Source organism: Toxoplasma gondii, chromosome XI, assembly GCF_000006565.2.
Source record: "Toxoplasma gondii ME49 chromosome XI, whole genome shotgun sequence".
NCBI lineage: Eukaryota > Apicomplexa > Conoidasida > Eucoccidiorida > Sarcocystidae > Toxoplasma > Toxoplasma gondii.
Window position 1 is genome coordinate 5009371 of NC_031479.1, and position 16640 is coordinate 5026010.

At 50.4% G+C, this 16640-nt stretch overlaps 4 protein-coding genes across 4 annotated transcripts; 2 read left to right on the plus strand and 2 right to left on the minus strand.

Moving 5' to 3' along the window:
- Positions 1 to 85: 85 nt before the first annotated feature.
- On the plus strand, positions 86 to 3804 carry TGME49_315820 (hypothetical protein). The gene is made up of 2 exons (XM_018782887.1): positions 86 to 2488; positions 3249 to 3804. Exons 1-2 carry the CDS (start codon positions 831 to 833, stop codon positions 3280 to 3282), a joined length of 1692 nt encoding a protein of 563 aa, XP_018635307.1. The 5' UTR covers positions 86 to 830; the 3' UTR covers positions 3283 to 3804.
- A 463-nt stretch (positions 3805 to 4267) lies between these two features.
- Positions 4268 to 7128, minus strand: TGME49_315830 (hypothetical protein). Its single transcript, XM_002364720.2, has 2 exons — positions 5845 to 7128; positions 4268 to 5451 (listed from the first exon to the last, which is right to left on the minus strand). The coding sequence occupies exons 1-2, from the start codon at positions 7075 to 7077 to the stop codon at positions 4294 to 4296; spliced, it is 2391 nt and encodes a 796-aa protein (XP_002364761.1). The 5' UTR covers positions 7078 to 7128; the 3' UTR covers positions 4268 to 4293.
- A 1416-nt stretch (positions 7129 to 8544) lies between these two features.
- Positions 8545 to 14548, minus strand: TGME49_315845 (kinesin motor domain-containing protein; the record flags this gene model as incomplete). The annotated part of the gene is made up of 6 exons (XM_018782888.1): positions 13221 to 14548; positions 12513 to 12671; positions 11465 to 11567; positions 10412 to 10606; positions 9806 to 9979; positions 8545 to 9165 (listed from the first exon to the last, which is right to left on the minus strand). Exons 1-6 carry the CDS (start codon positions 13751 to 13753, stop codon positions 8545 to 8547), a joined length of 1785 nt encoding a protein of 594 aa, XP_018635305.1. The 5' UTR covers positions 13754 to 14548.
- TGME49_315855 (hypothetical protein) lies at positions 13976 to 15022 on the plus strand (the record flags this gene model as incomplete). The annotated part of the gene is made up of 2 exons (XM_018782889.1): positions 13976 to 14289; positions 14917 to 15022. The coding sequence occupies 2 exons, from the start codon at positions 13976 to 13978 to the stop codon at positions 15020 to 15022; spliced, it is 420 nt and encodes a 139-aa protein (XP_018635306.1).
- Positions 15023 to 16640: the final 1618 nt, after the last annotated feature.

A 16640-nucleotide genomic window follows, 5' to 3' on the forward strand; every position in this document is an offset into this window, starting at 1 on the left:
GCGTCGACGAGGCATCGCGTTTCAGCCTCCCTCTCTCTCTGATGGTCTTCTTCTACTTGCTAGTTTTTCTCCGTTTTTCTTCGATCTTGTAGACGGCGCGGTGGACACACACTTCGAGGCGAATGTGTGACTCAGATGTCCTCCCTTTCTTGCAGTCCCCGTGTGGACCCCCCAGAGGCGGTCTTGTCTGCGCAGCGCGACTTCTGGCTGGCTGCCGGTCCATCACTGTACAGCTCGAATCCTTTCTCTTTTTGACTCGAACTCCACTTCCTCGTTCTCACTCTCACTTTAGAGGGGTTGGCCTGCCTGGATTCTCCTGTTTTGTCTCTTTTCGGAGTGTGTCGGTCCTCGCCACGAAATCGAATGCGCTTGACTAAATATCAGCTCGTTACGGTCTGTGCGTTGTTTCCTCATCTTCTGCCTTCTTCGTCTTCCTCTATACTCGTCTTCCTCCATACTCGTCTTCTTTTTCTCTTCTGTCCTTCCTTCCGTATCTTCTTCTCTCCCGAGCCTTTCCTCTCCACGCTTTCCACTTTCTTCGTCTGCTCTCCGCATCTCTTCTCTTCGTCGTTCTTTGTCTCCTCTTCTCATCTTCTTGTTTCCTCGCCTTCGTCTTTCCTTATCCACTTTCCTTACCTCTGTTTACCTTCTTCGTTCGCCTTCTTCCTCTATCTCTGTCTTTTCTGGAGTTGCTGCTGCTACCAGTGAAATCCTTGCGTGAGTGATCTGAATCAAAGGCTTTGTGCACTGTGTCGCGTGCTCTTCTTTCCCTCTCTTCTCCGTTGAAAAAAATCGTGTGTTTACCACATTCTTCACTGTCTCCTCCCGCAATGCGCCTTCGCCCTTCCTCACTTTCCTCTTCTCATTCCTCCTCTTTACCTCCCTCTTATTCTATGCGTCTCTCCCAGGCACATCGCTCTTCTTCTCCCCATTCTTCTCTTCCCTCTCCAGCCAGCACCCGCTGTCCTTTACCCTCTTTTCATCTCCTTGTGTCTCCCTATCGCCTCTCTCTCTCTTCTTCTCGTCTCTCTCTGCTTCTCCCTTCTCTTGTTCTCGTTTCTCTTCTTTGTTCTCCTTCTCTGTATCCTCTTCTTCCCCCGTCTGTCTCTGCTGCGCCGACGTTGTCTCCCTTGCAGACACTTGATTCGCGAGAAAGCTCGCTGAAAGCTGGTGGTTCACCGGAGAGAGAGCGGCAGGAAGTATACTCGCATCGAGCAGAAGAGAGGAAAGATGTTTCGTCACTCTTTCAAGGAGAGACCGTCCCCCGCAGCGAAGAGACAGCGGAGTCAAGAGATCGAAACGATGGAGACACCTCCGGCTTCCTCTCTAGTCTGAGCGCCGCTCGTCCTGAGGGAGGAAACGAAGAAAGGAACAAAGCAATCCAGCACGGTTTTTCTGACGATGAGGCGGAAGACCAGGAAGGCCAACTGGCTTCGCCAGGTGAGAAGGAAAACGCGGAAGTCCAAGACTCCCCTCTCTTTAGAAAAGGACATGAAAAACTCGGAGACGCTCCAGAAACTCGTGAGACGCACGGACGAGGTGAAGAGCGCAGAGCGTCGCGAGAATCCAACAGAAACGCATCCCTTGTGGCGCCAGGAAGGGTGAGACCTCAGGGGCGCAGAGAGGCCTTTCGCCTTCCCCAGAAGACCGCCCAGCCGAACAGGAGACACCTTCGAGACGCCCACGGAGCCAGCAGCGCAGCGGAGGAGTCGGAGAGGAGAACGAGAGAGGAGGCCGGAAAGAAGAGTGGAATCGAGACTCAACGCGGAGGCGTCTCGACAGTTGTCTCTCGAGATACAGCAGATGGAGGGACGCCAGTGCACCTCACAGCTACTGGCCAGAGAAGCGCGAGGAACAGAGACGGGGAGACAGCACGAGGAGCGCTCCGACTTCGCGCTCCGACAAGTCGAGAGGGTGCCGGTGCGCCGTGGTCAGGCGACGCCTCAGGTGAAGAGGAGCGAAGCGAGGAGCGAAACGAGGAGCGGGGGAGGCCGGGAGGAGGGACTCGACAGTCGCTGGAGGCAGCAGTTTCGCAGGCGAGCGAGCTGAAGGAAGGACAAGACAGGCTGCGAGAACTGGGGACTGTGGGCGGCGACGAAGGGCAGCGTGGCGGAGCCGGAGAGAAGCCTGTGGAGGCAGCGGAGAGGGTGGAAGAGAGTCGGGAGAAGCAGGGAGGAGAAGGCGAAGGAGACTGGGAGGAGGCCAGCGAGGAAGTTCGCCGGGCAGGTGACGAGGACGGGAAGGATCAGAGAGGAGGAGAGAGAGACGAGAAGAAGGCCAACGTGAATCTCCTCGCGTCTGCCCCGCAGGCGAGAGAAAGAGACACTGGCACTGGTGAAGACGGTGGAGACAAAGGCAAGACGTCAGACGAGGAGACGGAGGAAGAGGGTCCGTCGAGTCTTGTCTTCCTCGCTCTTGGATCCGGAGCAACCTTCTTCGTGTTCTCCTGGCTCCTCATCAAACAGCGAGAGAAGATGAAACGCGAAAGGTAAGAAGCCTGAAGACGCAAAGGCTTTCGTGTAGAAGCGGAAAGGTGCAACAGGCGACGGACCACCTTAGGAAGCTGTGAACATCTCTCGAGGAGAAGCACGAGCGAAACGTACGTCTGAAGAGAGGTCCATCTGTCTGCGGTTTTGGGCGTACCTGGGATGCGACTGTCCACGGTCTGTGGGGGCCTCCTCACCTCAGAATGCCAGCCAAGTGCCAGCAGGAGGAACTCTCTTCTCGCGCGTCTCTGGGAATCCTCGTTTCGAGTTGTAGGAGGCTTGTTCTGCGTTTCATGCGGCGTCGCGTGCGGTTCTATCCCTTCCTCCTGTGTCTCGGTCATGACTGGAAACTGAAGAAGACGGACAACGAGGAGATCGAAGAAAACAGACGAAGCGAGTGGAGATTAGAGAGTGCTATGGAATCCTGTGGTCCTTGGTTCTCTCAGAGTTTCGCTTACTTTGTTCGTAGCTTTTTTGATGGAGAGCAAGGGACGCCTGAGGACTGAGAACACGCTGTGATCGGATTTCGAGGTTCCTCTGAACTCCGGTTTCGAAAAGAGTATATACAACAAGGCGGCCTACTGATTTCGATCTCACTTTCGGATTTGAATTCCCCATGGTTTCGTTTCTAAGCGACCCCCGCGAGAGAGCAGAAGTCTGCGTTTCTCCTTTTCATCGCATCGAAAACGACTGCTTAAAGTGCGGTTGTGCTTCCTGCATTGGCTTCTGTTTTGTGCTCGTTTCGCTCTGCGCTTGCTGCAGGTACACCCGGCTGGCTCAACTGTTTGAGTCCTAAGAAGAGCGTAGCTTTGTCGCTCTCGGCTTTGCCTTTTTGCCAGTGTGCGTGAACTCTGAATACGCACAACAGCCAGAAAGCGAGGAAGACGAGGAATGGACTGTTTTTGTTTCTTTCCACTGGCTTGCAGTTGCGGCTTCCGTGTCTCCTCGCCCCCTTTCGTCTGAGCTGCTTTCCTTCGTTTTTCGTTTTCTCGTCCTGTCAGTTGTTTTTCTGAGTCCTTTGCCTCAAACGCTCTTTCTCCTCTCTCTCTTCGGTGTCTCTGATAGATTTTCCTGCAAACGTTTTTCCGCGGTGCTGCAGCTATCCCTGAGTTTCAGTCTTCAGGAAAAGCACGGCCGATTTGTGAGGTGTGTGAGAGCCTCTCTCTGCTCGCAGATGAAACACGAAAAAGGATTTCGTCTTTTTGGTCCTGAGAGGTTCTGTGCAGCACGGAAAGAACCGCTCGGACGCCTGAACCTGAGATGTCGTTCGAGAAAAGAAAACTCCTCTGCCCGATGTTTAGCGATGAGACACGTTCCACAAAATAGTGCCCTCCACTGGGTTTGATCCAGATAGGTTCCCGAAACAAAGAAAACGCGTCTGTGTCCGGCTGAGGGACAAAAGCGAGTGCTGTGTTTCGAAACTGGGTTGTTCACTGCTCTGCACACGGGAGCGTGGGTGGGCGCAACTCTCTGCAGTGCCAGCAGTGCAGACGTTGTTGTAGAGTGAGTGATGTGCATATTAGGTTGAGACACGACTCCGCGGTTTTAGCACTTTGAAACTGAGTAGCAAAAACGCAACGCGGGGGCCTCTGAAACCCTTTCCCCACTCGAGGGAGAACCAGCTGGAAAATTCAAATTCGCCAAGAAGCACTGGCAAAAACGCACATGAAAGAAACACTTGTTCTGCAAGAACATTCAGCTAATACAGACTGAGACCTACATACCCATAAAATTATATATATATATATATATACAGTGTGGCATCCACAGAAGTACGAATCACGCCCTTCTTTGCGTTCACAGTCTTCTATTTCGAGACTCTGCTCCTCCCATCTTCCTCCAACGGACAACGAGCGACTGCTCGCTTTGCGGCAAGCGCCTTAGTGGAAAGAAGAGAAGAACGCGAAAGAGCTCCTGTTTCACTCTTGCAGAAGAAACCCGGTTTCTGCCGATCTACAGAGGCAAGTCCGAGCACGCGTGTGTGTGGGTCTTCCTCGGTTCGACAGCCGGTGACACTTCCGTTTCTCTCTCCGGGGAAACCTGCATAGAGGGAAGTAGCAGAAGACAGGAAAGAGACAGAAGAAGAGGAAGCAGACTGCGGAAGGGAACGCGGAGGCAGGAGATGCAAGCGAGAGGAGGAGGGACCTGAAGAGACCTTTGGATCGCTCCTCCTTGGCTTTCCTGTTCTTTTCTGCTTCTTCGATTCTGGCGTGAACCTCATCCAGAGAAGAGTTTCTGATGAAGCGACATCGAGGCTGCAGTTGCTTGGTGCTTTTCCTCCTTCTGAACTGAGCTCCGCAAGTCTCCGCGGCTGTCTGGTTTTTGCCGGCAGGCACACGATCGCGGGCGAAGACGCGGTGCTTCCCCACCTCGCTTCCTCTGCTTTGGTTGAGTCGGTTTGATTCGCGTTCCTCGTTAAATGCCATCTGATATCTCCTTTTTTAGGATGTTTGTCTTTTCTCGTGCGACCGACTTCGGTGTCAGCTTCTCTATCTCCTAGCCTGGATGCGTCTCCTGGTTCTCGCTCTCTTTCCATCATTGTCGCCTTCTCGTCTTCTCCGCCTTCTCTCCGTTCTTCGCGCGCCTCTCCCCTCAGTTCTGCTGGCTCGAGTCTTCTCGCTTTCTCTCCATCTCCTCTCTCTTCTTCTCCATCTTCTCTTTCTTCTCTTTTCTCTTCTCGCTCTTCTTCCGGCTCGCGTTCTCTCTCTCGTCGCGTCTTCTCTTCTCTCACTTCTTCTTCATCTTGCCTCTCATCTGTGTGTCCGTCCACTTCGTGTTCTCCTCCTCTTCGTTCGCCACACTCGCTCTTCCCTTTTCGGTTGTCTTCGCGTCCCTGCTTGTCGCTCTCTTCTCTGCCGAGTTCCCCACGCGGTCTCAGCCTCTCCATGGAAAGTTGGTAAACTGCATGCGCTCGCTTCGGCCTTGCCGTCTCGTTTCCCGCAGTCAGTCTCTTTCTGACAAACTTCTGAGCAAAGGAAGAAAAACATATTCCAAGCCACTCCAGCCCATTACACTTCTCCCCAGTTTCTGCCTGCATTTACATGAATATATATATATATATAATATATACGTATGCATATATAAATATATATATATATATATGTGTACATAAAGATCCTTTTTGACGGGTTCTATGTCGCTGTCTGCATTTGTGCATCCATGCATTTGTATCTTTATGGACGAATGCATGCCTATATGCATTTCTACAAAAGCATCTGTGCCGTTTTCCATCCGCACGCCTGTGTCGGGGCCGAGTTCGTCTCTGCACAACCTTTATGATAAAGATGGAATTGGATGCATTCATGGATCCGGAATTGACTGGATTTAACCTAAACGCAGAGCTTTTCACTTTTCTTACCTGGAGAAATCCGATGCGCTTAGAAAGGCGATCTCGCTCTCGCTTGAGGCGCCGCAGCTGCTGGACGACGCGTGCGAGTTCTGTTGGAAGTCTCGGAACCGAGGAAACGCTTTGCTCGCTTGTCAACCTCGCCAGGCATACGAGTTCAGAAGCTCCTCCTCGAGAGAGTCTGTTTTTTCGTTCCTCGCTGTCTTTCCTTCCGTCTTTCACTGTATCGATTCCGGTGTACACGACAGATTCGTCTCCTTCACTTGCTGCTGTTTTCAGAACTGTCATCTCATGGCTCGTTTCCTCTCGGCAGCAGTTCCCGTTTTGCCCATTCTGAAATCTCGGAGTCTCTGCGTGTTCCTCTTCGCCTCTGTCTGTCTCTTCGTTTTCTTCCCTTCGGTCTTCCTCGATTCCGCCTCCACCTTGGATTGCTTCTGTTGTGTCTTCTGTTCCTTTCAGGCGTCGATCCAATCCTCCCAGTGAGTAGTAGGTTTCTTTCGTCTTCTCCGGTTTTCCGGCTTCTGTTTCTTCCAGAATCCTTCTCTCTCCATTCGCCGCGCTCTCCTCTCGCCTGTCATTTGCGGTTGTTTCTCCCCTGCTGTTCTCCCCTCCGCGTCGCCGATGCTGCTCCGCATGCAGCCGCACGTCCTTCGCGTTCGCACGCCTCTTCTCCCCGTTCAGAGGCTTCTCTGTTTCACCTTCTTGCGTTACTTCTTCACCTCTCCGTGTTCCAGTTTCTCGCCGTTCTTCTTCGTTCCGCTCCTCTTCCCCTGCATGTGTGCCAGTCCACTCTTCATTTGCGTTTGCCTCTGAAGAAGGCGGGAACCTCGAGACTGGGTTCGGCGAGGAAGAGAGAAACTGGGGGGCGGGGAGAAGCGGGTGCGAATCGGCGGTCGACAGCTGAAGCACAGAGCGCGGATCTGCACTGGCGGACGGCGCGGACGCTCTTTGCTGCGAGTGTTGTGCTTCCCACAGACAAGAAGGCGAAACAGACGGGAGACGAGAAGCAGACTCTGGAGCAGATGAGCAAGTCTGGCCTTTCCGTTTCCGGTTGCCCCAGTGAAGAAGAGGACAGACAGCTGATAAGGACGAGGTACAGACAGAGGCCGAGACTTCCTCGAGTTGTGGCCTGCGTTCCTCCGCCGTTCCTGGCAGAGGAGGAGCACAGGACGGACACAAAGTCCCGGATCTTGGTGAGCTCTGCTGGCGGCAGAGGGGCGAAGAACCAGGATACGATTGCGGCATCTGACGCAGAGGAGCTGAATGTTGGAAATGAGAAAGGAGAGCGCGAAGGCGAAAGAGTTCTCTGGCCAATGGAGACGGCGAGAAACTCGAATGTGGAGAAAGCGCCTCTTGGTGTTCCACTGGATTTCCTCTGAGGAGACCTCCACAGAAAATCACACATACGCGTTACACATTTTTCGCCTTCTTGGAACATACCCAAACTCTCTCTGCAGATGTGTATAAATGTGTACATGTACATATATAGATGTTGAGCGTCCGTCTCTTTTCCTCTGAATATGTCGTCGCTTCGACCTCCTCTTGAGAATGATATAATGAGGTAACAGTGATGCCAAGGACCACCGGCCTGCGCGCATTACTCCGAGACGAATCGCCTAAGTCATTTCTTCTCTCGTTTTCTGGCTTTCTGACTTCTTTTCAGTCTTCGTTCGGTCCTTCTCGCTCTTTGTGCCTGCCGTCCGGTTGCCCCCTGTGGCATATCCAGTCTGTTGACTTTTTTTGTTTTTTCGTGGTTCTGTGTTCTACGCCTTCAACCCTCGCACGCATGTCACTCGTTTTCGATTTACTCTTGTGCACCTGATTCTGCGGGCGTTTTGAGCAAGCTGAAGCGTCGCGAGAGTCGCAGAGAAATCGGCAGCTAACGGACTCACGGTGGCCACCAGAATCACTCGCGCTCGACCGTCCTGCGAGGAAATCCCAAGAAACACCAGACGGAATCAAGGGGAAAAGAAGAAGCATCGGGGTGAGGAGCACGAACTCAGCATGCAAAGAAACGGAAGGCCGACGCAAAAAGGACGCCGAAGCCGTTCATCCGATGATCCAAAGAGTCAACATGGAATGAAAGCAAGGAAAAGGGAGAAGGGCACCCAGGTCAGAATTCCTCTTTCCTGCGCTTCAGTGTTGAGTTTTGTGATCGGCTTCATTGCACCACGTTCATATCTCTTGCACTCCATATGGCTTTCGCCGTACCTCTCGTTCTCGCTGTTCTTGAGAAATTCTCGCTTTTTCTCTCTTCCTGCATTTGGCGTCTCGCTGTGACTCTCTTTCTCTCCTTTTCCTCGATCTTCTGTCCGTTTCCTTTGTGCTTCACTTCCTATCCCGCAGCCTTCCCTTCTCCCCCATGCTGTAGATCCGGAGACTGTTTCGAGACTTCTTTTCTGCCCATGGTGTGTCTCTCTCTTTCTGCAAATGGCGAGGTCCACAGTCCTTCTTTGTGATGCTTTAATGATCCCAGGCTGGTTCAGTAAGTCAACGTGCAACGGAGCAGTTTCATGTGAAGAGATTTTTAATTTTAGAAATAGTCACGTTTTGAAAGCGTCGAAATTTCACCTACCCGTTTAACATACATTGTACTAGCTGCGCCTCAATGCAACTTGAGGAGGAGCGGCTACCTTTAAATGTGTCAAGCAGTTCACCGTTACATTCAGGAGCACACCGTTACATTCGATACACTTCTGTGTTCACACTGGTTTACCTCGACTCGGATAGACCGAGACTCTTTTCTGCCGTTCCTACCAGAGCATTTTTGAGGAGAAACGTCAGCTTGGAGTCCCGAACTCTCAGCAACGGCGCCTGCTTTCCCTCTGTCGCGACATGCGCCTGCCGGGTGGAAGATCTTTTCTGCCTGCCGGTTCCGCTGTCTCCGCAGATCCCTGCAGAGACTGAAGGACCCCGCGCCCAGGTTCCCACGTGGTGCAGCGACTGATTGAAAGAACAGGAAGTGGAAGACGAGAGGACACAAGAGTCTGAGGAAGAGCAAACTGAGGAGGAAGGAGCGAAGGCAGACGAGGATGAAGTTTGAGCAGAGAGAGGCAGGGAGACAGACCCAGAATGCGCAGAGGTCGGTGGACGCGATGCAACGGAAGAGGACACGAGCGAAGGTAACGAAAACGGAACTGATGCAGCAGAAGAAAGAACAGAAGGAGAAGGAGGAAGAGGAGAGGGGGGAGAGGAAGAAGGCACAAACGAAGAAGACGAAGAAGCAGGAAAAGCTTGAGGGGAGAGACCAGATGTTCTTCCGTGGTTTCGGCGATTGGCGGCCTCTGAAATCACAGCCATGAGGGCGCTAAGGCTTTTGTTGATGAAACATGCCTGTACGGAAAACACAGAAATCCGCGGATCCTGTGTTCTTTAAGAAGAGTCTCTGATCATCCCTCCTCGAGGATCGACATGAATTCTTTATCCGGAGAAACGCACACGAAGGGTAGGGTGGTGTGCGGACTACGCGTTGCCAATTCAAATCGCTTGACGTGACAGTTAACAAAGCCGCTCTTTTCAACAGAAGCAAATCTGCGCCAATATTTTACTCCACCACACATGTGTCTTGTTCTTCACGGTCACGGGCAGTTCTGTATGTCTGCATTAACAAACTGCTTAAGTTTTGTAAGCACATCACTTCACAAGCCTATCCATCGTCGCAAACGAGCAACTGAATCTAAATGAACATTTTACACGCCCATACAGGTGCACACCTAGCTAGATCGATATTTGACACATACGCATACACATTTCTTTAAATCTTTACTTGAGATACAGGCATACTCATGCATGCAGATTGATCTGTAACACATAGAGTTCGATATGTAACACATATACATGTATGCCTATTTGGATCGAGATTTCTTTATCACGTGGCATGCATGTGCACAATCATCCGCCTAGATCGACCTTTGTCGCGCATGCACAGGCATCTCTGGTGGCTCTTTGCACTGTTGAACACGCGGCACCTGACCTCCTCCATTAGAGTTTTTTCTTCTTTTCTTTTTTCATTGACGGCGGCCGAGGACAGCCACAGAGAAGAAGCGGGAACGGCGAAATGTGTCTCCTGTGGGGTCTGTCGCTCTGCGCCTGCGAGGTCGACGAGGTGGAGGGAGGAACAACTGGTGACGACGGTGCCCTTTGCAATCTGCAGCGACCAGAAGCAAGGATGGGCCAGACTAAACAAAGAGAAAAAGCGTGTCTAGGTCTGCAGTGAGCAATCTGATTAGCATCTACGTGTGAGACCAGGTCTCGCGGGGAAACACAAAAAGCTCTAAAAAACAGAACGAACCAGAGGCAAGGAAGAGAAGCACATGCGGGACCACGCGCTCATTGAATCCCCGGTAAAAATGTTTTACATCATCCTGTCTCAGGGGTGATTGCTCCAGAGAAATCGACACACAGGTCAAGACTCCCGCCTTCTCGCCCTTCCCCGATGGATCGTTAAAAGACGGCAGAGCACTACAGGAACACGTCGCAGCTTCGTCATAGGGTTTTGTGGGTTTCAGGTGATTTCTTCGATTCCTTCTCTGTTTCCTTAACTTCTGTTCTCTTACTCAAGGCAAGCTGGACGCCTTACTGTTCGTGTGTCGACGTGGAGAGAAAGGACCGTGTGGGATCTGGAACTCGTCGCGTTTTTTGGGGTTTCTCGGAATCGCCTGCGACGGAGAGCCACGCGGAAAACGCGTAAAAGGTCGTCGGCAGATTTGATAGTTTTTTCAGTAAGGCCGGCGACCACGACTCCATGTTGCGGATCTTCTCGCAGGACGAGAGTCTGCGAAATACCACAAAAACAAGAAGCCGCACGAGAAACAGACGCAGAACAAAAGCGGAAAATGCATTTGTAGCCAGACTCAAGGGGAACGAGCAATGAAGCCGACAAGAGGCAGAGACAACAGAAAGTCGTGGTGGAAACAGGGGAAAGCAGCGTTATAAACAGAAGAAACCAATGGCAGAAACAGGAGAAAACCTCGTTTGAAACAAGGCTCAGTTGACAGGAAGAGACATGAATTCAACAATACAGAGAAAGAGCGGCCGAGTTAAAGCGTGGGGTGTATCGACACCCGAGACTCCAGGCGGTTTCTTTAAAATTCCGGAGCGATCTTGCGACTACTAGTGAACCCTTTTGGTCTGATCCTAAGTTTGCAAGGAGATGAATAGTCACAAGAGAAGTAGTCGTTTTCTTTCACTGTAAATACGAGCTTATATAACGTAAATCCATATAGAGCACAAGAGCAGAGCCAATTTGGAACTCGGAAGTGTCATTTGCCGGAGAGCACAGGAAGTCTCGTTTCTTTGTGCCTGTGATAGCCATGTTATCTCTGTAGTACCACGGGAGATTAGACAGTCCCCGAAGCAGATAAATACATCTTTCATTTTTGTAAAGTAGTGGAATACATGTATATACATAAACGTACAAACAGAGATACAGATATTCACATCCTACATATTAATATGCATTTACGTGTAGCGATATGCTTTACACAGTATAACGGGCCGTTAGGCGGAACCTGCGATGGGTAAATTCATATTTGACGATGGTTCGCTGCATACGATGTAATCGCTGCAGTGCCACGAATCACTTTCAGAATGTTTATATTTGAACCACTGTTCTGATTCAAAATCGGCTTGCCTTAGCTTCGGGGATAGCAAGCCGACCACGTGGGGGAGAAGCCACAAAAAGGTCCCGCAATCGTTCACAGTAAATCTCAACGGCTGTCGCACGGCACTGGAATCTGCAGAACAAAATCGGAAAAAAGCGAGTAGAGCGCTGCAGAAGTCTTAGAGAGAATCTAATGTTAAAGTTTGAAACAGAAGGGCTAACTTAATCGCGAATGGAGGATTTCTATGTGTTGTGTGGTGATCCGCATTACGATCGTTATTGATAGGGGCGAGACCTACCAATCCCACTTGATAATGTGTAGCAGGGAGTCCACCTTCTGTTGTCATCTTGCTGCTACTGCATGCATAATATTTCGAACTATGACTCTTCTAAATATGAGCGCAGTTTTTTGAGTGTCCAACCCAGTGCCCAGCCTTCGGCATCGAAAATAAGAAACCCATGTCTCCCCATCCTTCTTCATTTTCTTCGTCTTCCTCCTCTTTGTCTCCCTCTTCTAACTCTTCCTCTTTCTACACGACATTTCAGCCGTGGACTACTTATTCAGAAAACGGAAGCGGCGTCCAGGAAATCACCTTTGTTTTCTTCGTGTGTGTAGCGAAAGGTATATTCGATACAGACAAGCGTTGGCACGTGGAGATCTATTGTCTCGGCTTCCTGTCTCTGAATACTTGGTTGGAGTTAAACAGCTCCGGATCGCGGATCACCTGTACGGCGACCAGTTCTTCGTGTATAATTACACTACACAGTGTAGCTAAAGCCTCTGTGTTCTTGATGACAGCTTTGTGCGGAGGCTACTGCAACTTTTTCATATCAATTTTGATCTGGTGGACCAATCGAATAAACAGTTCTACACAAGCTTCTCTGTAACTTCAGATAAACCCACACATGTGCTGTAGAAGTACCGCCTCAAGACCCGTATACGTCTAAGTACTTATGTATGCATGTATATTTGTGGTTGTGGATGTGTCTTGTGTTGGGAAAAAAGAAGTTGCAGACGTCGGAATATGGATTTTTCTGTGTTCCTTTGGGGGGATCGTGTGACGAGAAAGGCACCAACTGGAAGGCCGGAGAAAGCGAAGTTTTTTCGCGAAGGCGATCGAAGAGGAAGAAACAAACGCGACTCAAGAGACCTCGCTCCGGATGTTTGTGGAGAGATTGGAGAGCCTCAGGGGGACCGAACATTGTGTGCGTCTTGCCGCTGCCTGTGGCGCCGTATCTGGAAAAGCACGAAACAAAAGAGTGAAAGTGTGAAAAAGACAGCGAGCTATGAAACACGACGCACGACCAACAATGGACACGCAGCGAGACAAAGAAGATACGACGGCAATTGGAAGCAGTACTTGTAACGAATCAGGAACAGACAGAATAATGGGAGTGTACACTACGGGTTGGACTAGTGGGTTAAGTCTTCAAGGACTTTGTTCTTTGTTTCTAAGGTCTACTGTGCTTTTCGTAAACACTCAAGATGAGCAGAACATACAACGAATATACAAACCCATAAAAATTATATGTTTTTATGTGTCGTTGCCCAAATTCAAGAATTATCACACATCCATATATGTGTGTACGTGTCCATGAATTTGTACATGCACACATGTGTACATTCATATATATATATATATATATGGATACGTGCATGTCTACTCAGACACATATGGATACATCGAAATGGGCGTTTGCGTAGTTGTTCCGCAGCTTTGAGATACTCATATCGATTTTTAAGCCACGGTTGCGTCGGTCTTCGTCGAGAAACCGCAACTCTCACACAATCAACGAGGAGTTGATTCCTTGAAGGGCTGCGAGAGCGGCAGGAATTCCAGCCTGTCGAAATACGTCGTCTTGAGAGGCTGTTTCTTCCAGAACCCCGTCCACGTGGAACGTGTGCATCTTTCCAGTGTTTCCTCTTTTGTATAGGGTCTCCTTTGAAGTTTCTTTGGTCGCTGGCTGGTGATGTCGCTCAGCCTGCGGGGGCGTACGTACACCCCATCGAGTCAGTTCCTCCCACGGCTTTCTGCATTCTTTCTTCAATGGCCCGATGCCATCATCGGGAAAATCTGCCGATTTCTGGAGGGTAACCACCGCGCAGGTTTCCTGTTGCTTCTCGTCATCGGGTGAAGCTGACAAGTGGGAACACCAGGAGAGTTCATTTCGTTTTGCGGGAGGCTGCAACTCGTGAGGTTCTGCGAGTTCTACGGCACTAGCGTGACGGAAGCTGATGACGCGCCGGCAGTCGCTTGCATCTACAGAAGCGCGAACGCGCACTAGAACGGACACAACGGAGCCATCCGGAGCAGCCATGAACGGCGAAAAAGTAATAGGCGGCAGAAACAAGAAAAACAACGAGACTCACACGGATAATGCGAGTCGCATGGTATGCGTCGCCACAGGAAAGTCAACAAGGCAAAGAACAAGAGCGATTTCCACAGAGAAACGGAGAAAAATGAACGGCTACTTTGACCGGGTGTCGGTCCGAGGCCGAGGGGCAGTGTAGGTTGGCCGATTCTTCAGACGAAAAAAATCATGGAAACAAGCAACAGAAGCTGTCATTTAGGTGGGCGATTTTACAACGAAACCTGCTCCGTATTAACGGAAACCGCCATCGAAAACCAAGAGCATCTGTGTAACTTGCCTCTGATTCTCTTTTTTTTCCGTTCTCTGCTTAGTCGAACATTGGCGCCGGAAAGTTTCAGCTTCAGACACCGCAGCAAAAGCAAAGGCGTCTTCAAACGTACAACTGGTGGGTCGCCGACCGAAACTGCTAGAGGGACTTTACACTTCCCACACGACGACGGCCACACGAGCAGCCTTGATCGTTTCGCTGAAGTTTTCTCTGTGTACGTATTACACGGTAAACGACCCTCTGATTCCGGAATGAAGTCTGAGGCAGCTGTCGTGGAAATGTGGAACCGAAGCAAAGTGACAACATCTGTGGGAAGAGCTGAAAAACAAACACTGACATAACGTCTGCAGGAATGGAGTCGTCCTGTTCTTTTGTGCTGTTACTTCTTATTACGACAGAAGCAATGAAAATCCGTGGTACCGACGAAGTACAGCTGTCCTGTGAAGCACGCATTGCAGTGTTCGATACGATTAGGCTTCGTTATCAGCGATATCTCCCGTTTTCTCCCTCATTCCTCTGGCAGCCATTTTTCTCCCCTGGCATAACAACAAAGAGCATGTGGCTTTTTCGCAAGCGGGTATTTGTGAAACGGTTGACTCGATCTGCATATGGGCAAGAGGGAAACGCGGCGAAGAGGCCGATTCTTCGTCTTTTCCGGTGAAAACGGAACGTGAACTGTCGGAAAAGAAAGCAAAGAACCCAGCCATTGACCCGTTAGTGTCGATCTCGAGATCGCATGTACACACAGACTCACGCTGTTAAACTTGCGCTTCTCATTGTCTTCCGCACCATTCCACTGACATGCATTCTAGCGTGTCCATTCGCTGTTCTGTTTTCTCAGGGGAGGCAAGAGATCAAAATACCGAAAGTATGTAGAGAGCATCGCCTGCGGCGTCGAGTCAACAAGGGAAGCCTTTCCTTGCAGGAATCAGCTCGAGCAATTGTGAGGGAGCAGCAGGAATCCGAGAGACACCTCCTTGAATCTTGTAATGATCTCAGAAGTTCTGTCTCTTTACAAGGATCCGCGGTCCAGAACTGTAGAAGTCAAGTCGATTAACACAGACATGACGAGTATGATCCGATCTCTGAAAAAACGGAAGGAATGTGCTAAGCTCATGCTTGCTGAATGATGATAACTAGAAAAACAATATTCGACTTAAAAGCAAAACAAAGTCCAGTTGGGAGACACAGCAATAGTTGGGGACTCAAACACAAGCGTATGTTTAAACACGTTTCACCCTAAGTGTCATGCCATTACAGATCTCTGGGGAAATTGTGAAAGCAGGCACTTCCGTGTCAATGCCTTGTTCGTTGCCTATGTGCTCCGACGAAAGTGGCTTTTGTTTGTCACTTCCGCCAGACACTTTCTACATTCAGAAGTGATCTCATGCCGTGCGTGGCACAAGGTGTGAAACTCTCTCTCGTAATACGAACCTGTTGAACAAGGAATCCCTCGATTTCGTGGCAGAGTGGAAATCCTCTCCGTGCGTAGAACTGTGTGCGACAGGAGTTCGAAGACTCTGTTGGTAAGGCTGCGGAGCGTTTCTTAGGCGTCGGAATCTTTGTATGATCTTTTGCTGCAGAACTCAAGCATGTTCTGCGAGTGCATTTCACCGAACTGTTCACAAGAGTCTCCTTACGTGTGATACACTAAACGTCGTTCTCTTGAAAGACTGGAGACACGCAGTGGTCTAGTAAGCTTGAGATGTATGAGCACACTTCGTCGCACATTCAGGTGTCTTGTTCTTCAGGTTGCCTTTGTAGTGAGTGTGCTAGATACGATTCCGTCGAATTCAAACGGTGGCTGGTTCGCGGAAGTGCAAGAGTCGTTTCCTCGTAGAAGAAACCTCGCGTGTCCCCCTTTTCTTTCTCCTCGAGAGCCCGTTTCAAAGAGTCCAGAAAGCTGCCGTTTCTATGCCTTTTTTGTGCTCATCACAAGAGTGTAGTCCAACGTTAACAGCTGGGTGTCCTACCGATGCTGGGTGCGCCGATAACCGAGAAGTGGGCAAAAGCGGCACACACGTGAGAAGGCGGCGCAAAGGTGACGGCACAAATAAGCAAAGCTACCAAAATGCCGATACACACTTATTTCACGGCAATCGTGCATCGACTACGAGTCTAGGTGAGATTTCCTAGCAGTGGATCCTGCCTACGAAGACACATATGTGACGGATGGCATCTCGGGAGCGTCGCAGCGCTCTCCGTTCCTGTCCTTCCCACGCGGGACAACAAGACATCGCGGAGGGAATGCACGTGGTTAGGTCTTCCTCGGATTGGTTTCTGATTGCTGCAAACTAAAAGGAGCCACAGAAGAAGGAGCGAAAATGCCATGACCGCGTTTCTCCCGCGTAACACACCGAGGATTGCGAGGAGGGTGCGAGTCGTGAGCGAGACTGGAGAAAGCGAGACTTTTTCGCGCTTCAGCTTGGCGTTGCATGCACCCTCCAGTCCGATTCAGCACGCGACTTTAACCGTTTTCACCGAGCGTTTACAGCCACGAGCCCTGTCCTTCTCTGCTATTCAAAAAGAGTCTCTTCTCCCTCGTTCTCTCCTGTTTCTTGCTTC